This window comes from Camelina sativa, chromosome 20, assembly GCF_030686135.1.
Source record: "Camelina sativa cultivar CO46 ecotype springtype chromosome 20, ASM3068613v1".
NCBI lineage: Eukaryota > Viridiplantae > Streptophyta > Magnoliopsida > Brassicales > Brassicaceae > Camelina > Camelina sativa.
Genome location: NC_141899.1, coordinates 29437176 through 29458189, shown reverse-complemented (window position 1 = coordinate 29458189; position 21014 = coordinate 29437176). Strand labels below are relative to the sequence as shown.

Genomic DNA, 21014 nt, shown 5'->3' with positions numbered 1-21014 from the left:
TTTATCTTTTCCTCCTCAAATGCAAATGTAAAAGCGGATTCTTTGGCACGCCACGCGCTATATCTCCGCATAATATTTTGTATGCAAGCAGTTTTTCATCACATTGGCTCATTTGAACTAATCTTTTGTTGACAAAAAAAATGGCTAAATTCTCGTTTTTTTTATCTGTGGTATTTTTTCATATTGTTATATGTTGTATAGGTTTCGATTTACTAGTTTTTTTTTGGTTATAATTGTATTTTGTAAAAAAGATAAAAAAAATTATATCTAACATTTTACCAAAAATGAAATACGTCGGATTGGTTACTCAACCTATTAAAAAAAACTGTGGGTGCAAATGTTTTATCAGTCCTCTAACTGGAGTGACTTTATGAACGCAAATCAGGCCTTGCTAATTATTTAACGGACTCTTTTGTCTACACATGGTAACACAACCTTTGCTCTGAATAGAAAACTACTGCCGACCACCTAACACTTATCTCACATATAGCTCGTTTCCGTTTTATGCCTACACCGGTTTGTTTTCAGTTCATGTCTCAAATCCGGTTCTTCAAAAACCACAACGTATCAACAAAACTCAAAAAGCAAGAAATCGTTCTGCAAGGCCCCCCAATAAGGAACAAACAAACAAAATAGAAATGAACTATACACAAATGTGAAGCTACTAGGTCCTGGTTTAAAGCTACTGCATTTTCTGGTTATCTAACCACTTCTCCGGCTTGTTCGGTTTGCCCGGTCCCCATATACGGATGGTCTGATCATCACTCGCAGAGGCCAGCATCCGGGGATTTCTCGGGTTCCAGCTCACGCAGTTTACAGTCATGGAATGACCTGATAACACCTCAAGTGGCTTTGCGTTCTTCAGATTCCATAGGTATACCTGTGAACATCATCAGATCAATCTCACTGAAAATCAACCAAAAAGAAAATGTCTTGTTGTGTGTGTTGTCTGCTTACTTGTGAATCCTCGCTTCCACTGGCAATGAAGGAACTGTCCAACCCACCAAAACATGACCGTATCACGTACTTGCTCTGCCTGTGACCCGAGAACTTCAATGGTTGTTTCCACTCTCCAGCAAGATCCCATAGATGTATCTCTTGGCTGCTCAAGTTGACTATAAAGAACTTACCATCACTCGAAACCGAAAGGGATGTAATCGGCTGTTCCTCAGAGATAACACGTTCGACTTTTGTCTCCAAATGCAAGATCCGGATCTCTTTATCCGAAAACACTGTGATCATACTCTCACCATCAGGTGTCACAGCCAAATCCACTACCTATTGGGGAAATTGTAAATCTTTGCTTCAAGAATTCAAAGACCAGGAACCTATAAGTAAATCTTTTCACCAATACTACTAACCTTTGGAATTCTCGTTCCTCTCCAAGCTTTGATCTCGTTTCCATCAGTATCCCACATTACAATCCCTCTTTCTGGGTCAGAACTGCCACAGACAAGCCGAGCTGAGTCAGGGAACCATGCACAAGAGCTGACCGTGAATCCGGTATTGTTGTTTCCAAATGTGTGTCTCAACACACCTGTTTCAACATCCCATAGCTTAAGAACCTCAGCGTTTCCGCATGTAAGCAGTTTAGTATCGTCAGGGCTCCACGAAACAAACGAAACTGGATTTTGGTGGCTCTCAAGCGTGTGCTTCAGTTCGACTTTGTTGTCATCCAGTACCTGTAACTAGAAGTTTTAGTCCAATACCAAATTAAAGACCAGAAATAACTATTTTAGTCCTTAAAGACACATACACAGTTTTAAATAGATCACAGAAAACTAACGAATTGCACACAAAGTTTATCAACACTGAAGTACCAAGAGCTGGTTAAATGGCTCAAAACGACAAATCACTATGAATTGCAATATATTTTCCTTGTCTGTTGTCACCAAATGGCTTTCTACCTTATATACCAAGCTCAAGCCAAGACAAGCAAAATGTTGTTTAGTTTTTTTCAAAATGTTATTCATTTCCTCATAAGGTTCTCTTACCCATCAGAGCTATTTCATATAGTCTCTTTCTCAATGACATTAGGCAAAAATAAGTGCAACCAATGGTCTAAGATATTTACCTTCCATATCATAGCTGTACAATCGCTTGATGCAGTGGCAAGATATTTGCCACTATTAGAGAATTGCACGAACCACACTTCATTTTTGTGTGCCATCAAAATCTGCAAGATAATAAGAGATTGAGAAACTATAATTACCAGTGACAAAAAGGCCAGAAAACATAGCTTTGTCGTTTACCTTACCACGAAATTGTAACCCTATCTCTCTATCATCGTTAGGAAATGTAAACTATTTATCAAAATTAAGACATATTGTAGATAAACATCACCTGAACTGTTTCTGAAGGAATCTGATCTCTACCGCAACAGTGATCTTTGTAAAGTGAAACCGCATCCCATGAGTTATGATACAGACATGTATCAATCTGGTGCAGCACAGCAGACTCAACCAAATGTTCCAACCTTCTCTCACCAATAACAATTGGCAATGGAATCAACTTCTCCAGTTCAACCAACAAATTTTTCCTCAAATCCTGAACCAAAAAGCTGTCTGCTTCACCGGATTCCATCTCTTTAGTATAAACAATATCACAAGCAAGCCTGTGAATCTTCTCTTTGCCCATCCCTAACAACGGAGCTTGCTTCCGTAGCACATTTAAGGCCAAAGAAATATCCCCTTGTTTCAAATACTCAACTAAACATTGCTTCAACACTAGATACAAAGCCGTGTCTCTCGTGTGATCACTGGAACTATCAAAAATCCTGTCCAGGACCGCAAGACAACTATCCCAATTCCCACTCAAAACTTGCTTTTCGAGAAGCCCGAAATCGGCAGACTTATACAAGATGTTAGACTCGTGTTCCAAACAAGAAGCAGACTTCTTGAATCCTAATGAGTATAAGCACTGAACCAGAATCCTAATAAATTCATGTTTTTTCAACAACCCTTTTGAACCTAAAAGTTCCCATAACCCATTCTCCATCTGGAATCACACTCTAAGCCTAAAAAGACACGTTCTTGATGATGATGATGATGACTTAGTAAAGATTCTCAGCAATCATTCCACATTCAATAGTTTGAATGGTCCACAAAGGAAAGTACAAATTTCCCGCTGAAAGTATGACACTTTACCAAGAATACAAAGAACCCAAAACTCTTAGAAGCATCACCAAATCAGAAAACTAAACTCTTAGAGATTAAATAATTTCCCAAACTCAGAAATCACCTAATTTATTTCCCAAAATAGCCAAGTATAGAAAAGCTAAAAAAACCAAATCGACTACACTATATAAAACGTATACAGCTCCAAGAACGAAACACACAGATGCGAGAAGAGTAATAGTAGATGGTTGCTAGATTCAAATTCGTCCGGAGAGATAATATAAGAAATTAAGAACCAGTTCAAACGAGAAGAAGAAGAAGGAGAAGAACGCAAGGCGTGAAATGAATCCAAATCTTCAAAACAGATTTCAATTAGTTTCGGGTGAGTCTCTCTGTATGGAGGAAGAGAGAGAGAGAGAGAGAGAGAGAGAGAGAGAGAGAGGTGGATTGAAAGGAATGTGTTAATATCGGATCGTTAAGTCCTATCGCTAATCCCTATCGTTAAGGCTTATACAGTTATTCATATCTTTGATATTTCGTTTTTCAATGGATTTTTTTAGTTAAGCAAAATATAATATAAAGAAATATCTAAATATATTACTAAATTTAGATTTAATCCGCGATATATTTCTTTTCACGTTTGTGTATATACATTTATCAACAAAAATATAACATATACAGCTATTTTAGTTAAATATTTTATCTTTTTATAGAAAACTAAAAAATCTTTACTATTATAAAATGAGTAATCCTCACAAATATCATAAAAATAATTTTTATTTCTAAATTTCACGCATCATCTCTAAAATTCCAAAAAATAACATGTTTCAAAAATTAAACCATTAATTTTAAATACAAAACCCTTTCCCTAAAACATATATCCTACATGTAAAATAACCTAAACCTCAAATGTATTCTAAAAATTAATTTAAAGTATTATAATTGTGTCAATTAGTGCTATTTTTAGAAGTTTGTGTAGTATGTGCTATAATTTTTTAAAAAACTTGTTTTAGTGCTATTATAGAGATATTCTTGAGATAAATGGTTCTAGATGTCTAATATTCTAATTCTGGTGATGTTGATAAAATAATAAAATGATGATTTAACTGTGTCGTGGCACCGGGTTAATTATTTTAAATGTTGATATAAACTTGTCATGTGATAATTTAATTTTAAGTATATAATATTTTAAGTTTCTTAGAAATTTTAAATATATCAATAATATGATTAGAAACCTTTTTAACGTTTTAAATTTATTATATCTGATAACTGAATTAAACCGGATACAAATTTTTAATTTGGATGCTTGTTAAGTTAAGTTTCATATTAATTCATTTATGTGTTATTCATAATATGATTCGAAAGCATTTTTAAAAATGGTTAGCCAATGTGGAATGTTGAACACACACTTTTGTCTTTGTTAATTGAGTAATCCATTTTTTTCTTTTGAATTACAACATATGTAAAAGAAAATCTAAAGTTTGTAATTTTATGTATTATCTAATGTTTCAAAGCAACTAAAAAGATATTTAAACAAAGAATATAAGAGAAACATAATCTTAAATCTACAAAAAAATTGAAATATATCGTTTTAAATGCTAATTTTGAAACATGATATAGATATTTTTATTTATAAATAAAATTAATATTTTTAATTTGTTGGTTATATGGATATCTATATACTTATTTAAGCAACCCTTTAAACAAATAACCCTACTTCATATAAAATATTACACAAAATACCACTGTATTTTAATACAAAATATAATAACAGAATCTTAATATTAATTTGTTGTAACTTGAAAATGATTATTCAAAAAAATAATAATTATTAATTTATTAGATTACAAAAAATCATTTATAAAATAATTTTGAAATTATTTAATAAAATAATAATAAAATTATTTCGAAATTATGTAATAAAATAATTAAACAGATTCTATTTATTGTTTCAGAAATCTTAGGAAACAATAACAAACTATTTAGAAAATTATAAAACTTAAATTTATTTATAAAACTAAGATTAAATATTTATATATCTAAATCATTTAATAATAACAAATATATATTAAAACTAGGATACAACATTATTTATATTTTTAAAATATATCTATATACTTATTTAAGCTATGTTGTTAAAAATTTAACCAGTTCTGATGTGACATATTACGAAAATGCTATTATATTTTATTTATTCTAATAACTAACAAAAAAAAGTTTAGATTTGTTTACAAAATAATAAAACTCTATTTATTGTTTCATAAATCTTAGGAAATAATAATAACTATTTAATTGGCTAAAACTTAATTGTTTATACACAATATTCACTATATAAACAATACTAAGTATATAATATTGATAATATACATAATCTAATTGTAATTTTCACCTATAAAATTAATATACAACATGTTATACCAATAATTTCAATTTGTAAATTTGGTATATTAAGATCTCTAAACACGATCACATCAATTTGTAATAACAAATCACGGGTCAATACATGTTTTGTTGGATTTTTTTGGCTTTACCGAATGTATAATTAACGAATTTGATATTGCACCAAACCAAAATAGTAGTACCAACTACGGGTCGAAATCAGAGTATGACCTTAAGTAAATTAAATATATGATTTTATAAAATGTATAGAATTAATAAATTTTCTACTATTATTTTGTAACAAACAAATCCAAATTTACATAGATATTTCCTCACGCTGGTAACATTATTCTACAAAATATTAATGTGTATTTATGAGTCGGGTAATAAAACGGGTAATGAGACGGGTAACGAGACACTCAAAAATTAAACTAATATCGATACTCGATCATTATTCATTGATAATATAATTATTATACCCTTCACTCGACCCTAAAGCTGCGGGTATGGGTATCGGTAGTAGTTTCCAGGCCTACCTATCAGTAGTTTAATATGAATCAAAATTCACCATATAGTACTATATTATATAACATGTAAATGAATGATACAACATAAACATAATATTAACAAATAACAAAATAAATAAAAAATTCTCCGTGCTACCAGCGCGGGTTATTATCTAGTAAGAGAATTAATTGTAAGGGTTGTTTGGATTCATCCCCTATATAAAACAGAAGTACTCAACTTTTTTTGGTAGACTATATAATTTTTATAATATATATTAAATATAGGTTGGTTACAAAAAAAGGTTATAGATTAATTGCTCAATATGTGGACTATATGACTACACTTAAGAATATCTCAAATAATCCTCTTAAAGAGAATATTTCAACGATTTATACAATTTTCAAAATAAAATCTTTAGTATTCCATGTATTATTACAAAATATATACTCTTAGGCATACAAATATATTCTTAGGCGTAAAAAACAATAAAATCTTGGCAATTGATCACACTTAATCGTGATTTCCGAGATATTATTATGCAGTTGGAAATAAAATCTTACCTAAGCACGAGTCATATTAAAAAAATTTCACCAAACATGTTCAAAAATTAAAATAAAAACAAACAACAAACATAACAATTTCTCATACATAAAACTACAAAATTAACAATATAAAACTTATAAAATAGGTGTTTTTTTCAAGGCATCATATTTAGCATATGATTTTATTGCATAATATTTTATTCAAAAAAAGTTTTAAAAACAATCATATAAATTATATTTTATTCTAAAATTATAATATAAATAAAAATAATTTCAACCCGTGCTAATCTAGTAAATATAAGTAATTTCTCTATTCCCTATTTACCATTAATGACCTTATTAATTTGTTCTTTAAACCAATCCCCTATACTGTATAATAAAACGGAAGTACACAACTTTTTTTGGTAGACTATATAATTTTATAATTTGGTTACAAAATAGGTTATAGATTAAATATAGGTTGGTTACAAAAAATGTTATAGATTAATTGTTCAATCTGTGGACTATATGAATACACTTAACAATATCCCAAATAACCCTCTTAAAAAAAATATTTCAACGATTTATACAATTTTCAAAATAAAATCTTTAGTATTCCATGTATTGTTACAAAATATATACTGTTAGGCATACAAATAAGGCGTAAAAAGCAATAAAATCTTGGCAATTTATCACACTTAATCGTGGTTTCTGAGATCTTATTATGCAGTTGAAAATAAAATCTTACCTAAGCACGAGTCATATTAAAAAACTTTCACCAAACATGTTCAAAAATTAAAATAAAACAAACAACAAACATAACAATTCCTCATACATAAAACTACAAAATTAACAATATAAAGCTTATAAATAGATGTTTTTTTCAAGGCATCATATTTAGCATATGATTTTATTGCATAATGTTTTATTCAAAAAAAGTTTAAAAACAATCATATAAATTATATTTTATTTTAAAATTATAATATAAATAAAAAGAATTTCAACCCGTGCTAAGGGAAATGTTAGCTCTAGTGAACATTATAAACTTTTTGTGGAAAGGAAAAATGTGATGCCTTGAAAAAGGTAGCCAAAAATTTATAAGCTCTAAACTTAATCTAGTGAACATTAAATCAAAAATGTAGAAGAGAAACTTTGGTGAAAACATATATAGCAAAGCTCTAAACTTTGGTGAAAACATATATAGCAATTAGAGTTGTAATCAAGAAATATTAATTGAGTTATGAATCAACATATGTTTTTATATGTAATGGGAAATAGTTACCTTTGTCACTTGTGGGTTTTGCTATCTCCATGTAACTTTGACAGAATCTATACGCCGGAGACTTTATATCAAACTCTTTAGAGATATATCCTCCTAGTGTCATTCTCTTCTAATTAGAGCTTATAATCGATCAAAAATTATAATATAAAAAAAAAAAAATTCAAACTTATTACTCCAGTTTCTACATTTGTTATGTGAGTTTGATAATAATATTCTCAATGAATGTCTTTATATATAGAAATAGTTTGATGAAAATTTTACAATAGTTATTAGTTTTGTACGGTTTTACCTAACGTCACCATCTTCTGGATTCTTTATAAATTTGAGCAAAGCTAATAACAATTTGTATTCTGCTTTATTTTTCTTTGATGAAAACCATTGCATTCTGCTAATGAACAATTTATGTCGTATATGCATGGGAAATTATATAAATTGTGCAGACCAATTTTGTTTTTTTTTTTCTTACCATATTTATGGCTTGTAAACATTTTCAATGGGGAATTCACAAAAATATCATAACTTTTGTTTTCTTAACTTTCCATTAGAAAACTAAATTATCAATATATAAGACTAAATAACGATTAACAAACTAAAAATGAAATACACAGTTTATTTAAATAATTAAAAATGGGTTTTAAAATTAAAAACTGCAAAATCTATTTAGAACTCTTCCTTTTAGGGAATTCTCCATTTTTCGAAAATATATGGACTAATACCAAAACATATATTTCGAAAGCATATGATTTATTAGTTTAAATTAATATTTCTAATTGACTAGAGACTGGAAAAAAAAAAGAGTAATTCAATCATTAAAACATGGTATTGTGGATTGTTTTTCTGAATTAATGATCTTTTGTTTTAGCAAAATTTGTTTAAGTTCTGAGATATTTTTCAATTCATGAAAACTTAACAACAACAAACAAAGTGATTTATCTTAGAAAAAGTGATTTATCTATATAACTATGTCTCTTAACTCAATTGGCAATACATGAGGTGGTGTGATGATCATGACTCGTTTATGAAATATCTGTTCCCACTTATTATCTCTCTCGCAAAAAACTTTTGGTTTTCTACAAAATGAATTTGTTAGAATGTACCTACTACTACATGGGACTAAGACCATGAATGGTTGTTAGTTTTTAAAATGGTGACTATTTTTAAATAAATCTATTTTGGCTAAAACTTGAATGGAAAAAATAGATTTTTGAAAAACAAAATCTAAAAACTATTGTAAAATCTACTACCATCTAAATATTATATTAGTTTAAAAAAAAAAACAAATCAAACATGATTTAAAAAATCAATAATGAATTGATAGACTGGATCTTGAGCCACTAAATTGAATACTGATTCTTCATCCGAGTCCAAGTAACAAAGCAATAAATAATGTTGTTGATCATTGCATGCATGATGGCAAGTCGTCTCCATCGATCCGAATGTCTTTGCTCGTGCTCGACCGTCAAACTCAAACCACATTAAGTCATTACTCATTAACGACTCTTCAATTGTTCGATTCGACTTTTTTTTTCTTTTAAATTTGGCTTTGTAAAAAGCTTATTATAATCTAGTGAACATTAAATCAAAAAGTTTATAATCTAGATTAAGTTTTTGTTCCAAAAATACTATTATTAATTTATTTTTTCAAAAATACTATTACAAGTTTGTGTGTTCAGTGTGTTCTACATTGAGGTAACTAGTAGTTGCTGCTGCAGATATCAATGTGTTCTACGTCGAGATCAAAAGCGATTTGAATCAACAACTGCCTCGTAGGCGACCTCATTGTTGGTCGTGGAAACTTGCATCAGACAGTGTGATGAGCGGTGTCTCCTTTCGAGAAAATGAGGAAGATGTCCAACCGAGCTCCTCGGAAATTGCTAGCCCCATTAACAAAGAGTTTTTATCGAATAGAAGGACTGATCGTTGCGATGATTTTGATTGCCACTATAAGTGGTGAAATTCGCGAGAAAACAGCTGAGTGACTGAGATTTAATTGTCATGTGTGCTACGTATTGAATGTTGCCATGTTGAACTGCCCTAATTCATTAAGCATATATGTAGGTTTCTGACTTGCTTAGGACGTTCTTCAGCGGTGATTCGCTGATGATTTTGATATCATGCGATTGGAAGTATGAGTGAAGTGTGTGGCTCGTTGTGACTAAAAACCAAAGGAAAGTTGCTCCAGCTTCATATATATGGTTTCCATCTCAAAAAGTGTGTAGATTATGTAGTAGACGGATAGCTGTCTTCAGTAGAGTAAGGTTCGCTATCGATCAGCAGTTTAGAAATAATTGGTGTCATAGTGAAGTAATATTTTGTTGGTGTTTTAAGTTGTTAATCAACGGTGGTGATTCAGTAGTCATCACAACTTTTGGTGAATGGTTATATTGTTTAAACGTACAGTTGCATACATACGTCGAAATCATTGAGCGTTATAAGTATTATGCTTCTCCACAACAAAAACAGTGAAAGAAAAACGAGATTAGAAATTGCTAAAACTCAGATTTCTCACAAACCAACCGTTGAAACAAGATCTCCACCGTCAAATATGTAGAACACTGAGTCACGAAGCTACTCTCCAAAAATCAGCCAGATCGGAGCTCGTTTAAATGTCCAAACGTGCAAAACACCAAACCCTAAAGGTTCTGTTTTTCTCTTCTTCTCTAGATCCGAAAATCAACTCTCTTCTCTCTATTTTTCCTTATGCCAATAATTAGGTTAAGAGTCTTTATATAGTGTCTCATAACCTAAAGCCCAATATTAATCTCATGGACTAAGATAATGGCCCAAGTTCAAGTTTGGTTAACCAAACCCAATTGGTTTCCCCACTAGGAGGAAAACCCAACAACCTCCCCCTCCGACTAGGTGGAGGAAACAGCCATCCCGGCTATCCCTCGGCAAACTTCAAGCTTCCCCCTCGGCAATGACTTTGTCATCATATCAGCTCCATTATCATCCGTATCAATCTTTTCAAGTTCCACTTCTTTAGAAGCAACCACATCACGTATCCAATGATATCTCCTATTAATGTGCTTTGAACGCGAATGAAATGTAGAGTTCTTTCCAAGACAAACTGCGCTTTGACTATCACAAAACAGCACATACTTATTCTGCTTGAAACCAATATCTTCACAAAAACCCTTCATCCACAACAACTCCTTACAAGCTTCAGTTGCAGCTATGAACTCAGCTTCAGTGGTAGAAAGTGCGACACACTTTTGTAATCTTGACTGCCATGCAACAGCTCCACCCGCAAATGTTACCAAGTAACCCGAAGTAGACTTACTAGAATCAACTTCTCCTAACAAATCAGAATCAGTATAACTAACAAGCAATGCATTATCACCTCCAAAAGTAAGCTTCAAATCAGAAGTCCCTCGAAGATATTTCAAAATCCACTTCACAGTATTCCAGTGTTTTTTTCCAGGATTGGAGACAAAACGACTAACAACACCAACAGCGTGAGCTATATCTGGTCTTGTACAGACCATGGCATACATCAAACTACCAACTGCAGAAGCATATGGAACCCTTGCCATATCTTCCTTCTCCAACTTTGTTTTTGGACTATGTTGTTTGCTCAATCTAAAGTCTGTTGGAAGAGGAGTAACAACAGCTTTAGACTTATCCATGTGAAACCTTTTAAGTACTTTCTCAATGTACTTCTCTTGAGACAAGTGAATCAGCTTCTTACCTCTGTCTCTAACAATTCTCATACCAAGAATCTGTTTCGCTGGACCCAAATCTTTCATGGCAAAGGACTTGCTAAGCTGCTTCTTCAGCTCCTCAATTCTGCTCAAGTTCTTGCCCACAATCAACATGTCATCAACATACAACAGCAAGATGATAAAATCATCATCACCAAACCTCTGCACAAACACACACTGATCAGAAGTAGTCTCTTTATAACCATGCTCCCCCATAACAGACTTGAACTTCATGTACCACTGCCTTGGTGCCTGCTTCAATCCATAAAGGCTTTTCTTCAAACGGCAAACTAAATCCTCTTCACCCTTTTTCACAAAGCCTTCCGGTTGTACCATGTAAATCTCTTCCTCCAAATCACCATGAAGAAAAGCAGTTTTTACATCCATTTGCTCAACCTCTAGATCAAGACTTGCTGCCAATCCAAGTACAACCCGAATGGATGACATCTTCACAACAGGAGAAAATATTTCATCAAAATCAACTCCTTTCTTTTGGCCGTATCCTTTCACAACCAACCTAGCCTTGTATCGAGGTGACAAACTGGTCTCATCATGCTTAATCTTATACACCCACTTATTAAGCAAAGCCTTTTTACCTTTAGGCAACTTCACCAACTCAAGAGTATGGTTCTCTTCAAAAGAATCCATCTCGTCACCCATGGCATCATGCCATTTCTCCTTGTGTTCATCTTCCAAAGCTTCACTATAGCTTTCAGGTTCTCCCCCATCAGTAAGTAACACATACTCACCAGGATTATACCTAGTCGACGGTATAAGACCACTCTCAGATCTTCTAACAATAGGTGGATTCTCGGTAGTTGGTGTCTCACCATGATCGTCACCATGATCACCAGTACCATCATCATGTGCGGAAGCATCTGCACCAGGTGTATCAACATGAACCTCACCCTCAACCTGACCGTGGACCGATGTAGAAGGAATAACCTCTAAATCAATCAAACTCTCATTACTCTGAGCTGGTTTTCCGGACTTTTCAATGTCCTTTATCGTTTGATCTTCCATGAACACAACATCTCTGCTCCTAATGAGCTTTTTCTCAACGGGATCATAAAATCTGTACCCAAACTCATCCTGACCATAACCAATGAACACACATTGTCGCGACTTCATCTCAAGCTTCGACCTCTCATCTTTGGGAATATGAACAAATGCCTTACACCCAAAGACCCTCAAATGACCATAAGAAACATCCTTACCAGTCCAAACCCTTTCTGGAATATCACCCTCCAATGGAGCATTTGGTGATAAATTCAACACGTGAATAACTGAGCTCAAAGCCTCACCCCAGAAAGTCTGTGCCAAACCTGATTGTGAAATCAAACATCTAACTCTCTCGACAATTGTCCTGTTCATTCTTTCAGCCAACCCATTCAACTGTGGAGTCTTAGGTGGCGTGAACTGATGCCTAATACCATGTTCTTTGCAATAAGCATCAAATGGTCCAGAATACTCTCCACCATTATCACTGCGGATACACTTCAACTTCTTTCCTGTCTGTCTCTCAACCAATGCCACAAAATGCTTAAAGTATCCCAGAACCTGATCTTTCGTCTTCATAGTAAAAACCCACAACTTCCTTGAATGATCATCAATGAAAGTGACAAAATATGATGCACCACCAAGAGATTTTGTCTTCATTGGACCACATACATCTGAATGCACCAAATCAAGTACTTGAGGTTTTCTAGAAGGCGCAGAAGACTTGAAAGAGACTCTGTGTTGTTTACCCCTCAAACAATGTGCACACTTCTTCAAGTGTGAACCGGAGATAGTTGGAATAACCTCCTTCTTAGACAACACAGACAATCCTTTCTCACTTATGTGACCGAGTCTCTTATGCCACAACTCCATGACATCATCCTCCAAAGCATTAACATTATCTTTGGAGACCTTAGCATGCATCAAGTAGAAAGATGAAAGCTTCTCACCTCGAGCCACAACCATAGAACCATGTGAAAGCTTCCATTTACCACCACCGTGTAAACTGTAGAAACCTTCATCATCAAGTCTTCCCGTAGATATCAAATTCATCCGAAGATCTGGGACATGCTTAACATCCTTAAGCATAAGTCTAGTCCCAAGACTAGTCTCCAAGCAAATATCACCAATGCCAACAACCTGAGCTAAACCATCATTTCCCATCTTCACAGAACCATAACTACCCGAAGTATAGGTAGAATACAAATCCCGTTGGGATGTAGCATGAGTAGTAGCTCCACTATCAATCACCCAGCTGGTGTCCTGACATACATTGATGGCAACATTCTCAAGAAGAATGAGAAACTGATCGTCAGTGATTGTCACTCGATCTACTTCTTCTTGCTTTCCTTGCTGCTTGTTATCTCTTTTCAACTTCCAGCAATCTTTCTTCAAGTGTCCTTTCTTGTGACAGTAGTGACACTCCATATTAGCAAATTTATTAGATTTGCTCCTGCTCCTGTTCTTATCATTCTTGGGCTCTCTAATTGTGCTCCTCCCCCTTGACTCAGTAACCAACACATCTGAACGCGAGGAACTAGCATTAGACTGTCTTCTAGCTTCCTTATTCAAGACACTGTTCTTCACTACATCCATCGAAATAGCACCATTCGACGCGGAGTTACAAAGAGACATCCTAAACACCTCCCAAGAATCTGGTAATGTACCAAGAAGCCACAAACCGTGAATCTCATCCTCAAACTTGACTCCCATATCAAAAAGTTTATTAAGCAGCCCCTGAAACACATTTAAGTGATCAGTCATCGGAGTTCCCTCCTGATACCTCAACTCAATCAACTTCTTGATCATGTACATCTTATTATTCCCAGTCTTTCGAGCAAACAGTTGCTCCAGCTTCAACCACAAAGAACGAGCATTTGTCTCATTTTCAATATGATTCAACAAATTATCATCTACCCATTGCCTTATCAAACCACACACTTGGCGATGCTGCAATTTCCACTGATCATCAGTCTTATCTTCAGGTTTCTTCTCCTCAAAGACAGGAACATGAAATTCCTTCACGAAAAGCAAATCTTCCATCTTGCCTTTCCATAGATGATAATTAGAACCATTCAAGCTTATCATTCTACCCATATTTTCCATCGTTCACAAAAGTAACTAATAACCAAAGTTATTAAACCAAAGCTCTGATACCACTTTGTTGGGGAAACAACGCACAGTTGCGCAGCGGAATAAAGTTTCACCCTAACTTATGTGAACTTGTGAGGAAAATATAATAAACTTGGTAGAGCGTAAAATAAATAAGACACAGAATTATACGTGGAAAACCTCCCCAATGCGAGGAGTAAAAACCACAGGACCGTAGTCCACTCAAAATTCCACTATCACCAATGTATTTGAGTACAACCACGTCCTCTCCAGAGACTAAGGCTACAAGTAGCAATCTCAATAAGAAAACAACACAAGAGAGAGAACACAAAAGGCTAAAAATATGCAGTTCCAAACGACTCTAGATTCACTAAGATTCCGGCAACCTATTCAGATCTCCACCGTACAAATCCTAGATAAACAGGTCAGGAACAACTCTGCAAAATTTCAGCTCAAACCGAGAAGAATTCACCGTTGGATCTTACAAACACTCAAGACAGATGTTGCAGAAAAATCTGAAAATTCCAGACACGACCAGTCACGCTAAAACTCAGATTTCTCACAAACCAACCGTTGAAACAAGATCTCCACCGTCAAATATGTAGAACACTGAGTCATGAAGCTACTCTCCAAAAATCAGCCAGATCGGAGCTTGTTTGAATGTCCAAACGTGCAAAACACCAAACCCTAGAAATTCTGTTTTTCTCTTCTTCCCTAGATCCGAAAATCAACTTTCTTCTCTCTATTTTTCCTTATGCCAATAATTAGGTTAAGAGTCTTTATATAGTGTCTCATAATCTAAAGCCCAATATTAATCTCATGGACTAATATAATGGCTCAAGTTCAAGTGTGGTTAATCAAACCCAATTGGTTTCTCCACTAGAAGGAAAACCCAACCGTATTTTCGAAGAAGAGATTTCCTGTAGCCAAAAACATGAGAGAAAAATTGAATACTCTTTAAAAAAAAAGTGATTTCGAATACAATTAAATCATTATCCAAATTCACTATACGATTACGATCCCGGAGTTACACTTTCACGTAAAATCCATACCAAAATAAAAGGAGTACTTTAGAAAGAAAAAAACAAAAAGAGTATCAAAACTTGTAATTAATGTTACTTTCGAGGGTAGTTTAAGAAATTGACTTTCAGCTCCGGCAATCTTTTTCCTGTCTTGAAGACAAAGCCTTCTTCTATTCTCTCGTCTCTATTAATTAGATCGATCACAGAACAGAGAAAAAACAAAATTCGAACTTCCGTTTTTGTAAAAAAGGGTTTTTGGGTAATTGAATCTTCTTCATTGAGAAAAAAAAAAAAATGAGTAGAGGAAGCGGCGCTGGCTACGATCGTCACATCACAATCTTCTCTCCAGAAGGTCGTCTCTTCCAAGTCGGTAAGTAAATCCAAACTCCTCTTCGACCTTTTTCGTTAGAAGCCTTAGAAAGAAAAAAAAACTGATATCACTGGTTTCGAACTCTGTAGAGTATGCATTCAAAGCCGTGAAAGCAGCTGGAATCACATCGATCGGTGTTCGTGGAAAAGATTCAGTTTGCGTTGTTACCCAGAAGAAAGTTCCAGTGAGTTCCCCCCCCCCCCCCCTTTTGTTACTCAAAGCTTGCGTCTTTATTTAGCTCGTAGATCCAATAAATTCGAGATTTTGTCTCTTTTTATCAGTTAAAGTTTCGATTTTGCAATTGTACAGGACAAGCTTTTAGATCAGTCAAGTGTATCTCACCTTTTCCCTGTAACCAAGTACCTTGGATTGTTAGCTACTGGCATTACAGGTTTGTTTTATATCTCCGCTCCAAAACATTAGCTTTCAATATTTCTACAAAGCTTGTGTTTATCTAAAATCTGTAACCTTTTAATGGAATGATCCAGCTGATTCAAGGTCATTGGTGACACAAGCAAGAAATGAGGCGGCTGAGTTTAGGTTTCAATATGGATACGAGATGCCTGCCGACATTCTTGCTAAATGGTATACTTCATTTGTTTTCTTTTAGTTAGTTTTTTGTGGATTTAAGCTGTAACTTTCATCTTCCTCTACGCTTGTGAAAGTATGTAACTGAGGAAGTTTACTAATTTTTGCGGACAGGATTGCCGACAAGTCACAGGTCTACACTCAACATGCGTACATGAGACCTCTTGGAGTAGGCAAGTTTGCATTCACTTCCTTACCTATTGCATGTCTATATATTTGATTTGTGTATTGTCTTGCTAGTTATATTGAATTGAAGACAAAGGCTCATTTTTGGTTTTTGTCTTTCTGAAGTTGCCATGGTTCTTGGTATTGATGAAGAGAGAGGACCCCTGCTTTACAAGTGTGACCCAGCTGGACATTTTTACGGTCACAAGGTGATACCACTCTACTTGTTATGATGGCCTCTGCTTCCTCTCATCGTACACACATATTGATATCTAGGCTACTGCATTTACTGCTATCTTGCACTTGCTTCTTTTAAAAATTTAGGTTTTCTATTAATCGTATCTAACCAGAGATTGTACTGAGAAAAGCTCTCAATGTTTGTCTTATTGTTTCCTTACATAATTTAATCTGTTTGTTGAGAGCTAGGGGATTTGTTTTTTTGGTTGTTGTTATTGGTTCACTATGTAGGTGAAACAACCCATTGAGCACCTATTGACATAGATGGTAAATATGTACCTTCTGGACCATGTATCCACGATCTTAGGAAGGCTACAATGTCAGATGTTATTGTTGCATGGAAATAAGAGTCTCAACTAATAAGCAAACATATGATGCAGGCAACTAGTGCTGGTGTGAAAGAGCAAGAAGCTATCAATTTCTTGGAGAAGAAAATGAAAGAAAACCCTGCCTTCACATATGATGAAACAGTGCAGGTAAGTCACTGCCGATCCTCTTCCTTGTTTCCTCCTTTAGAGTTTGCATATAGGAAACAACTTTCAAAAAGCATTTAATACCATTTTTGTCTATCGGTGCTTCCTTTGCTATGTTTCATATTTGATATTTGCATTCACTTTTTAAAAGATTTATTAGGAACTAAGATTCTGAGAAAAATAACTTAGCTCATTATTTCTGTTCTGACATTGAGTTATCCTACTTTTGTAGACTGCCATATCCGCTCTGCAATCTGTTCTTCAAGAAGACTTCAAGGCAACTGAGATTGAGGTATCAATCTCTTGTACTCCTTTCTTGTATTTTATGTTTGCGAGAAAGTTGTATTTTACATCATATCAACGAATCTTTGTTAAAGCTTGTTAAATTAATGTAAATTCCTTTCCTGGACATTGTTTTTGGTTTTGGCAGGTGGGAGTTGTGAGAGCTGATAACCCTATCTTCCGCTCCCTGGAAACGGAGGAGATTGAGGAGCATTTGACGGCCATTAGTGAACGCGACTGATCACTTTTCGATGTAAACATTGAATCAGTCTTACTATGCATCTCTTTCTTTTGCTTCAAATCTTCAAGATTCACGACTATACACGGAACAACACGCACATTACATAGACTGAGAATCTTTCAAAAAGAACAAGAAAAAGGAAAGAGTAATTTGGAGAACTCTGAAAGTGATGTACCGATCAACAACTTGTAGATTCGCCGTAGATATGAATATGATCAAGAACTGCGATTACAAAAACTGGATGAGAGGCTGATCATTTCATTACCATTGGTCAATTCCTCACTTCTTTGTAATTGGTGATTTTAATCTCAATTATAAGAATTATTAGATAGATTACGCAGGAAAACTCTCAAACGTATAGTTGATTTCATAAATCAGGTTTAAATTAGTCAACCCTTAATAATTCTTATCTAAAATGTAAATTAAAGAAACATATAGAACCAAAGTATATAATTTGGCCATTTCACTTGCTAAGAAGTTAGAAGTGTATTTTTCCGAAAAATAATAAAAAGGTGTACTTTTAAAAATATAATCTCATGGAAAGGTATTTTCGGGAAAAATAAAAACAGATAGGACCAAATAAGATACGGGAAATTAAAACCCATAATAATTTCTTTGTTAGTTACAATTAGATAGAACCAAATAAGCAAATCTCTTTGTTACGACTTACACATTATATCTGTCTATATATTTAAAAAAAAAAAAAATAGATATGGCAAATTAAAAACCATGATTTCTTTTTGACAACAATAATGACGATGATTATTGATCTTTCTCGGGATTTGATAGAGGAGATACTCTCTAGAGTTCCCATAACGTCTCTACCAGCGGTGAGATCTGCTTGCAAAGGATGGAATGGTTTATCCAAGGATAAGAGCTTTACAAAGAGGTACCCATCTGATAAAGCAGCCAAAGAGTTTTTGTTGATCATGTTTTATGATTCTAGGGTTTCTCTAATTGGCGTCAATCTCCATGGAATCTTTAACCACGAAGATACATGTTGTATAAAGAAGATAGGTAAGTTACCTAACCAAGTCGAGATATCTGAAGTCTTTGAGTGTGACGGCGTCACCAAGTTCATGCCAAGGCTTGTGGCATGGAACCCGTACTTGGGGCAAGTCAGGTGGATTCTAGCTAGAAGAAAATTCCACATATTAGATAAGTTTGCTATTGGATATGACAACAGCAACAGCAACAGCCACAAAATCTTGTGGTTTTGGTTTCGTTACGAACAGATTACTAACAACCGAATAAATGATTGTGAAATCTACAGTTTTAAGTCTAATTCATGGAGGGCTCTTGATGTCTTTAATGATTGCGATATAGAGTCTCATCAACGCAGCGTGTCTTTGAAAGGAAATACTTACTTTGTTGCTCGGCAAAGTTTTGGGGAGAAAAAATATGGGTTAGTCTGTTTTGATTTCACAAGAGAGAGATTTGGACCTCATCTTCATCTGCCGTTTGACGACTATGCTTTCAACGATATTGTGACTCTATCTTCTGTTAGAGAAGAGCAACTTGCAGTGCTACTTAAGCGCAGATATACATATGAGTTGGAGATATGGATTACAACTAAGATCGAGCCCAACACAGTGTCGTGGAGGAAGTTCTTGGCAGTAAAAGATGAAAGCATCTTGAATCCAATAAGTAATATTGCACTTGAACGTTGTAGTTTCTTCGTTATCGACGAAGAGAGGAAAGCCGTGGTTGTTTGTGTTAGAGACAAAGAAAAAAGAAACAAGAACGTAGCTTACGTGATTCGAGAGGATGGATGCTACAAAGAAATGGTTCTCGGGGAATCCAATCATCCCCCACTTATGTGCTCTTATGTTCCAAGTTCGGTGCAGATCCATAAAGGTCCAGTACCTGCAGGTGGCAAAAGGAAAAGATGAGAGTCCTTATACTAGTCCATTAGTACTATTTACAATACCTTATCTGTTTCTTGCATATGATCCCTTTTGTCATTCATTTTTGTTTTGTTTTTTCTTCCGTCAAGTTCTTTTGATCAGAAACTAAAATTAGGTACTTATGGATCCGTTGTAGTTGGTATTGGATTTTCTCCTTTGTAGTTTTGATTTTGACAATTTCACCCATCCGGTGTTCTCTTTGTGATGCTGCATCGCATTATATAAAGCCAAATACTATCTGACATGTTACATGTGATACTGTATAAGGATCAAGAAAAAGACGTTAAGACTCAAGACCCATCATTTCTTGAATTGATTTTTTTTTCTTTTTCTTCTATCTACGTTGGTTTTTTACTGGGAGTAAAGTAAAAGAAGGCTAGTTTTTGACAGCGGTAGTATATATAGTTTATTAGTAGTAGTTATCATCAGAATCTAGACTGCAGTTTCGTGTGTAAAGGTTTACAAAAAGTAGGGGGTCGACTTCTTTTCTTGGGCCCAAATGAATTATAGTATAAGATGCGGCTGTGTAGGATACTCAATTCCTCCACATGTTAACTAAATTAAAAAGGGAGCAGCTAGTTTTAAGTCTACTTGGCCAACTCAAAACAGAACCACCGCTTTTCCCTGCAATCACAACAATATTGGTGACAACTGACAACCAAAGTGGCTCAAAATCTAGGAGATATTGGTCTAAAACAGATTTTTTTGAAAAATAAATTACTGTTACCTAAGAGATGCTCTTTTAATTTCCATTAGCAAGTTAGTTCCATCGTCGCAGCCTCGCAGGTATCCATTGACGTGGTGGACTCTCAAAAGTACTTAGACCTAACCAATCAGAGACATAAAAAGTGTAAATAATTGTCACGATCTCAAACATTGACCTCTTTAGGTCTGTACAAATTGTAGTGGAGTGTTCTACAAGTTCTAGTACAAATATATTCCTCTGCTTGCTGCTCTTAATTCATTTCATAGCCTTGAGCTGATGAATGAGACGGAACTTTAACCAATGCTTGGTTTCATCATTAATTACTGTGAATACTAAGAGAAAATAGCATAATCACGTTCCTAAAACTTAAAATTGTGAAGAAAAAAAAAATGATGTAACCACT

At 34.3% G+C, this 21014-nt stretch overlaps 2 protein-coding genes and 1 pseudogene across 8 annotated transcripts; 2 read left to right on the top strand and 1 right to left on the bottom strand.

Annotated features, from left to right (window-relative positions):
- Nucleotides 1-517: 517 nt before the first annotated feature.
- On the bottom strand, nt 518-3664 carry LOC104771545 (WD repeat-containing protein WDS homolog). 7 transcript variants are annotated; one of them, XR_015593710.1, is made up of 6 exons: nt 2344-3618; nt 2075-2176; nt 1538-1682; nt 1362-1443; nt 958-1278; nt 518-880 (listed from the first exon to the last, which is right to left on the bottom strand). XR_015593710.1 is itself a non-coding variant. In XM_010496083.3 (5 exons), the coding sequence occupies exons 1-5, from the start codon at nt 2995-2997 to the stop codon at nt 683-685; spliced, it is 1596 nt and encodes a 531-aa protein (XP_010494385.2). In that variant the 5' UTR covers nt 2998-3664; the 3' UTR covers nt 518-682. The 7 variants fall into 7 exon arrangements, 2 of the variants coding, with proteins under 2 accessions (XP_010494385.2, XP_010494383.2); XR_015593709.1 differs by having other exon boundaries at nt 958-1232; nt 1538-1688; nt 2344-3606; XR_015593707.1 differs by having other exon boundaries at nt 958-1232; nt 1362-1682; nt 2344-3630.
- Nucleotides 3665-15635: 11971 nt separating this feature from the next.
- Nucleotides 15636-18329, top strand: LOC104771544 (proteasome subunit alpha type-6-B). The gene is made up of 9 exons (XM_010496080.3): nt 15636-16012; nt 16102-16196; nt 16322-16403; nt 16501-16597; nt 16715-16773; nt 16892-16974; nt 17383-17478; nt 17708-17767; nt 17906-18329. Exons 1-9 carry the CDS (start codon nt 15937-15939, stop codon nt 17996-17998), a joined length of 741 nt encoding a protein of 246 aa, XP_010494382.1. The 5' UTR covers nt 15636-15936; the 3' UTR covers nt 17999-18329.
- A 421-nt stretch (nt 18330-18750) lies between these two features.
- On the top strand, nt 18751-19890 carry LOC104771543 (putative F-box protein At3g19560 pseudogene; annotated as a pseudogene).
- The last annotated feature ends 1124 nt before the right edge of the window (nt 19891-21014 follow it).

Coding starts and splice junctions, on each gene's coding strand:
- LOC104771544 (XM_010496080.3), top strand. CDS start 15,937: ATGAGTAGAGGAAGCGGCGCTGGCTACGATCGTCACATCACAATCTTC. Junction 16,013..16,101: donor AGGTCGTCTCTTCCAAGTCG/GTAAGTAAATCC, acceptor CGAACTCTGTAG/AGTATGCATTCAAAGCCGTG. Junction 16,404..16,500: donor GTTAGCTACTGGCATTACAG/GTTTGTTTTATA, acceptor GGAATGATCCAG/CTGATTCAAGGTCATTGGTG.
- LOC104771545 (XM_010496081.3), bottom strand. CDS start 2,997: ATGGAGAATGGGTTATGGGAACTTTTAGGTTCAAAAGGGTTGTTGAAA. Junction 2,177..2,343: donor TTCCTTCAGAAACAGTTCAG/GTGATGTTTATC, acceptor ATTATCTTGCAG/ATTTTGATGGCACACAAAAA. Junction 1,689..2,074: donor GTACAGCTATGATATGGAAG/GTAAATATCTTA, acceptor TAAAACTTCTAG/TTACAGGTACTGGATGACAA.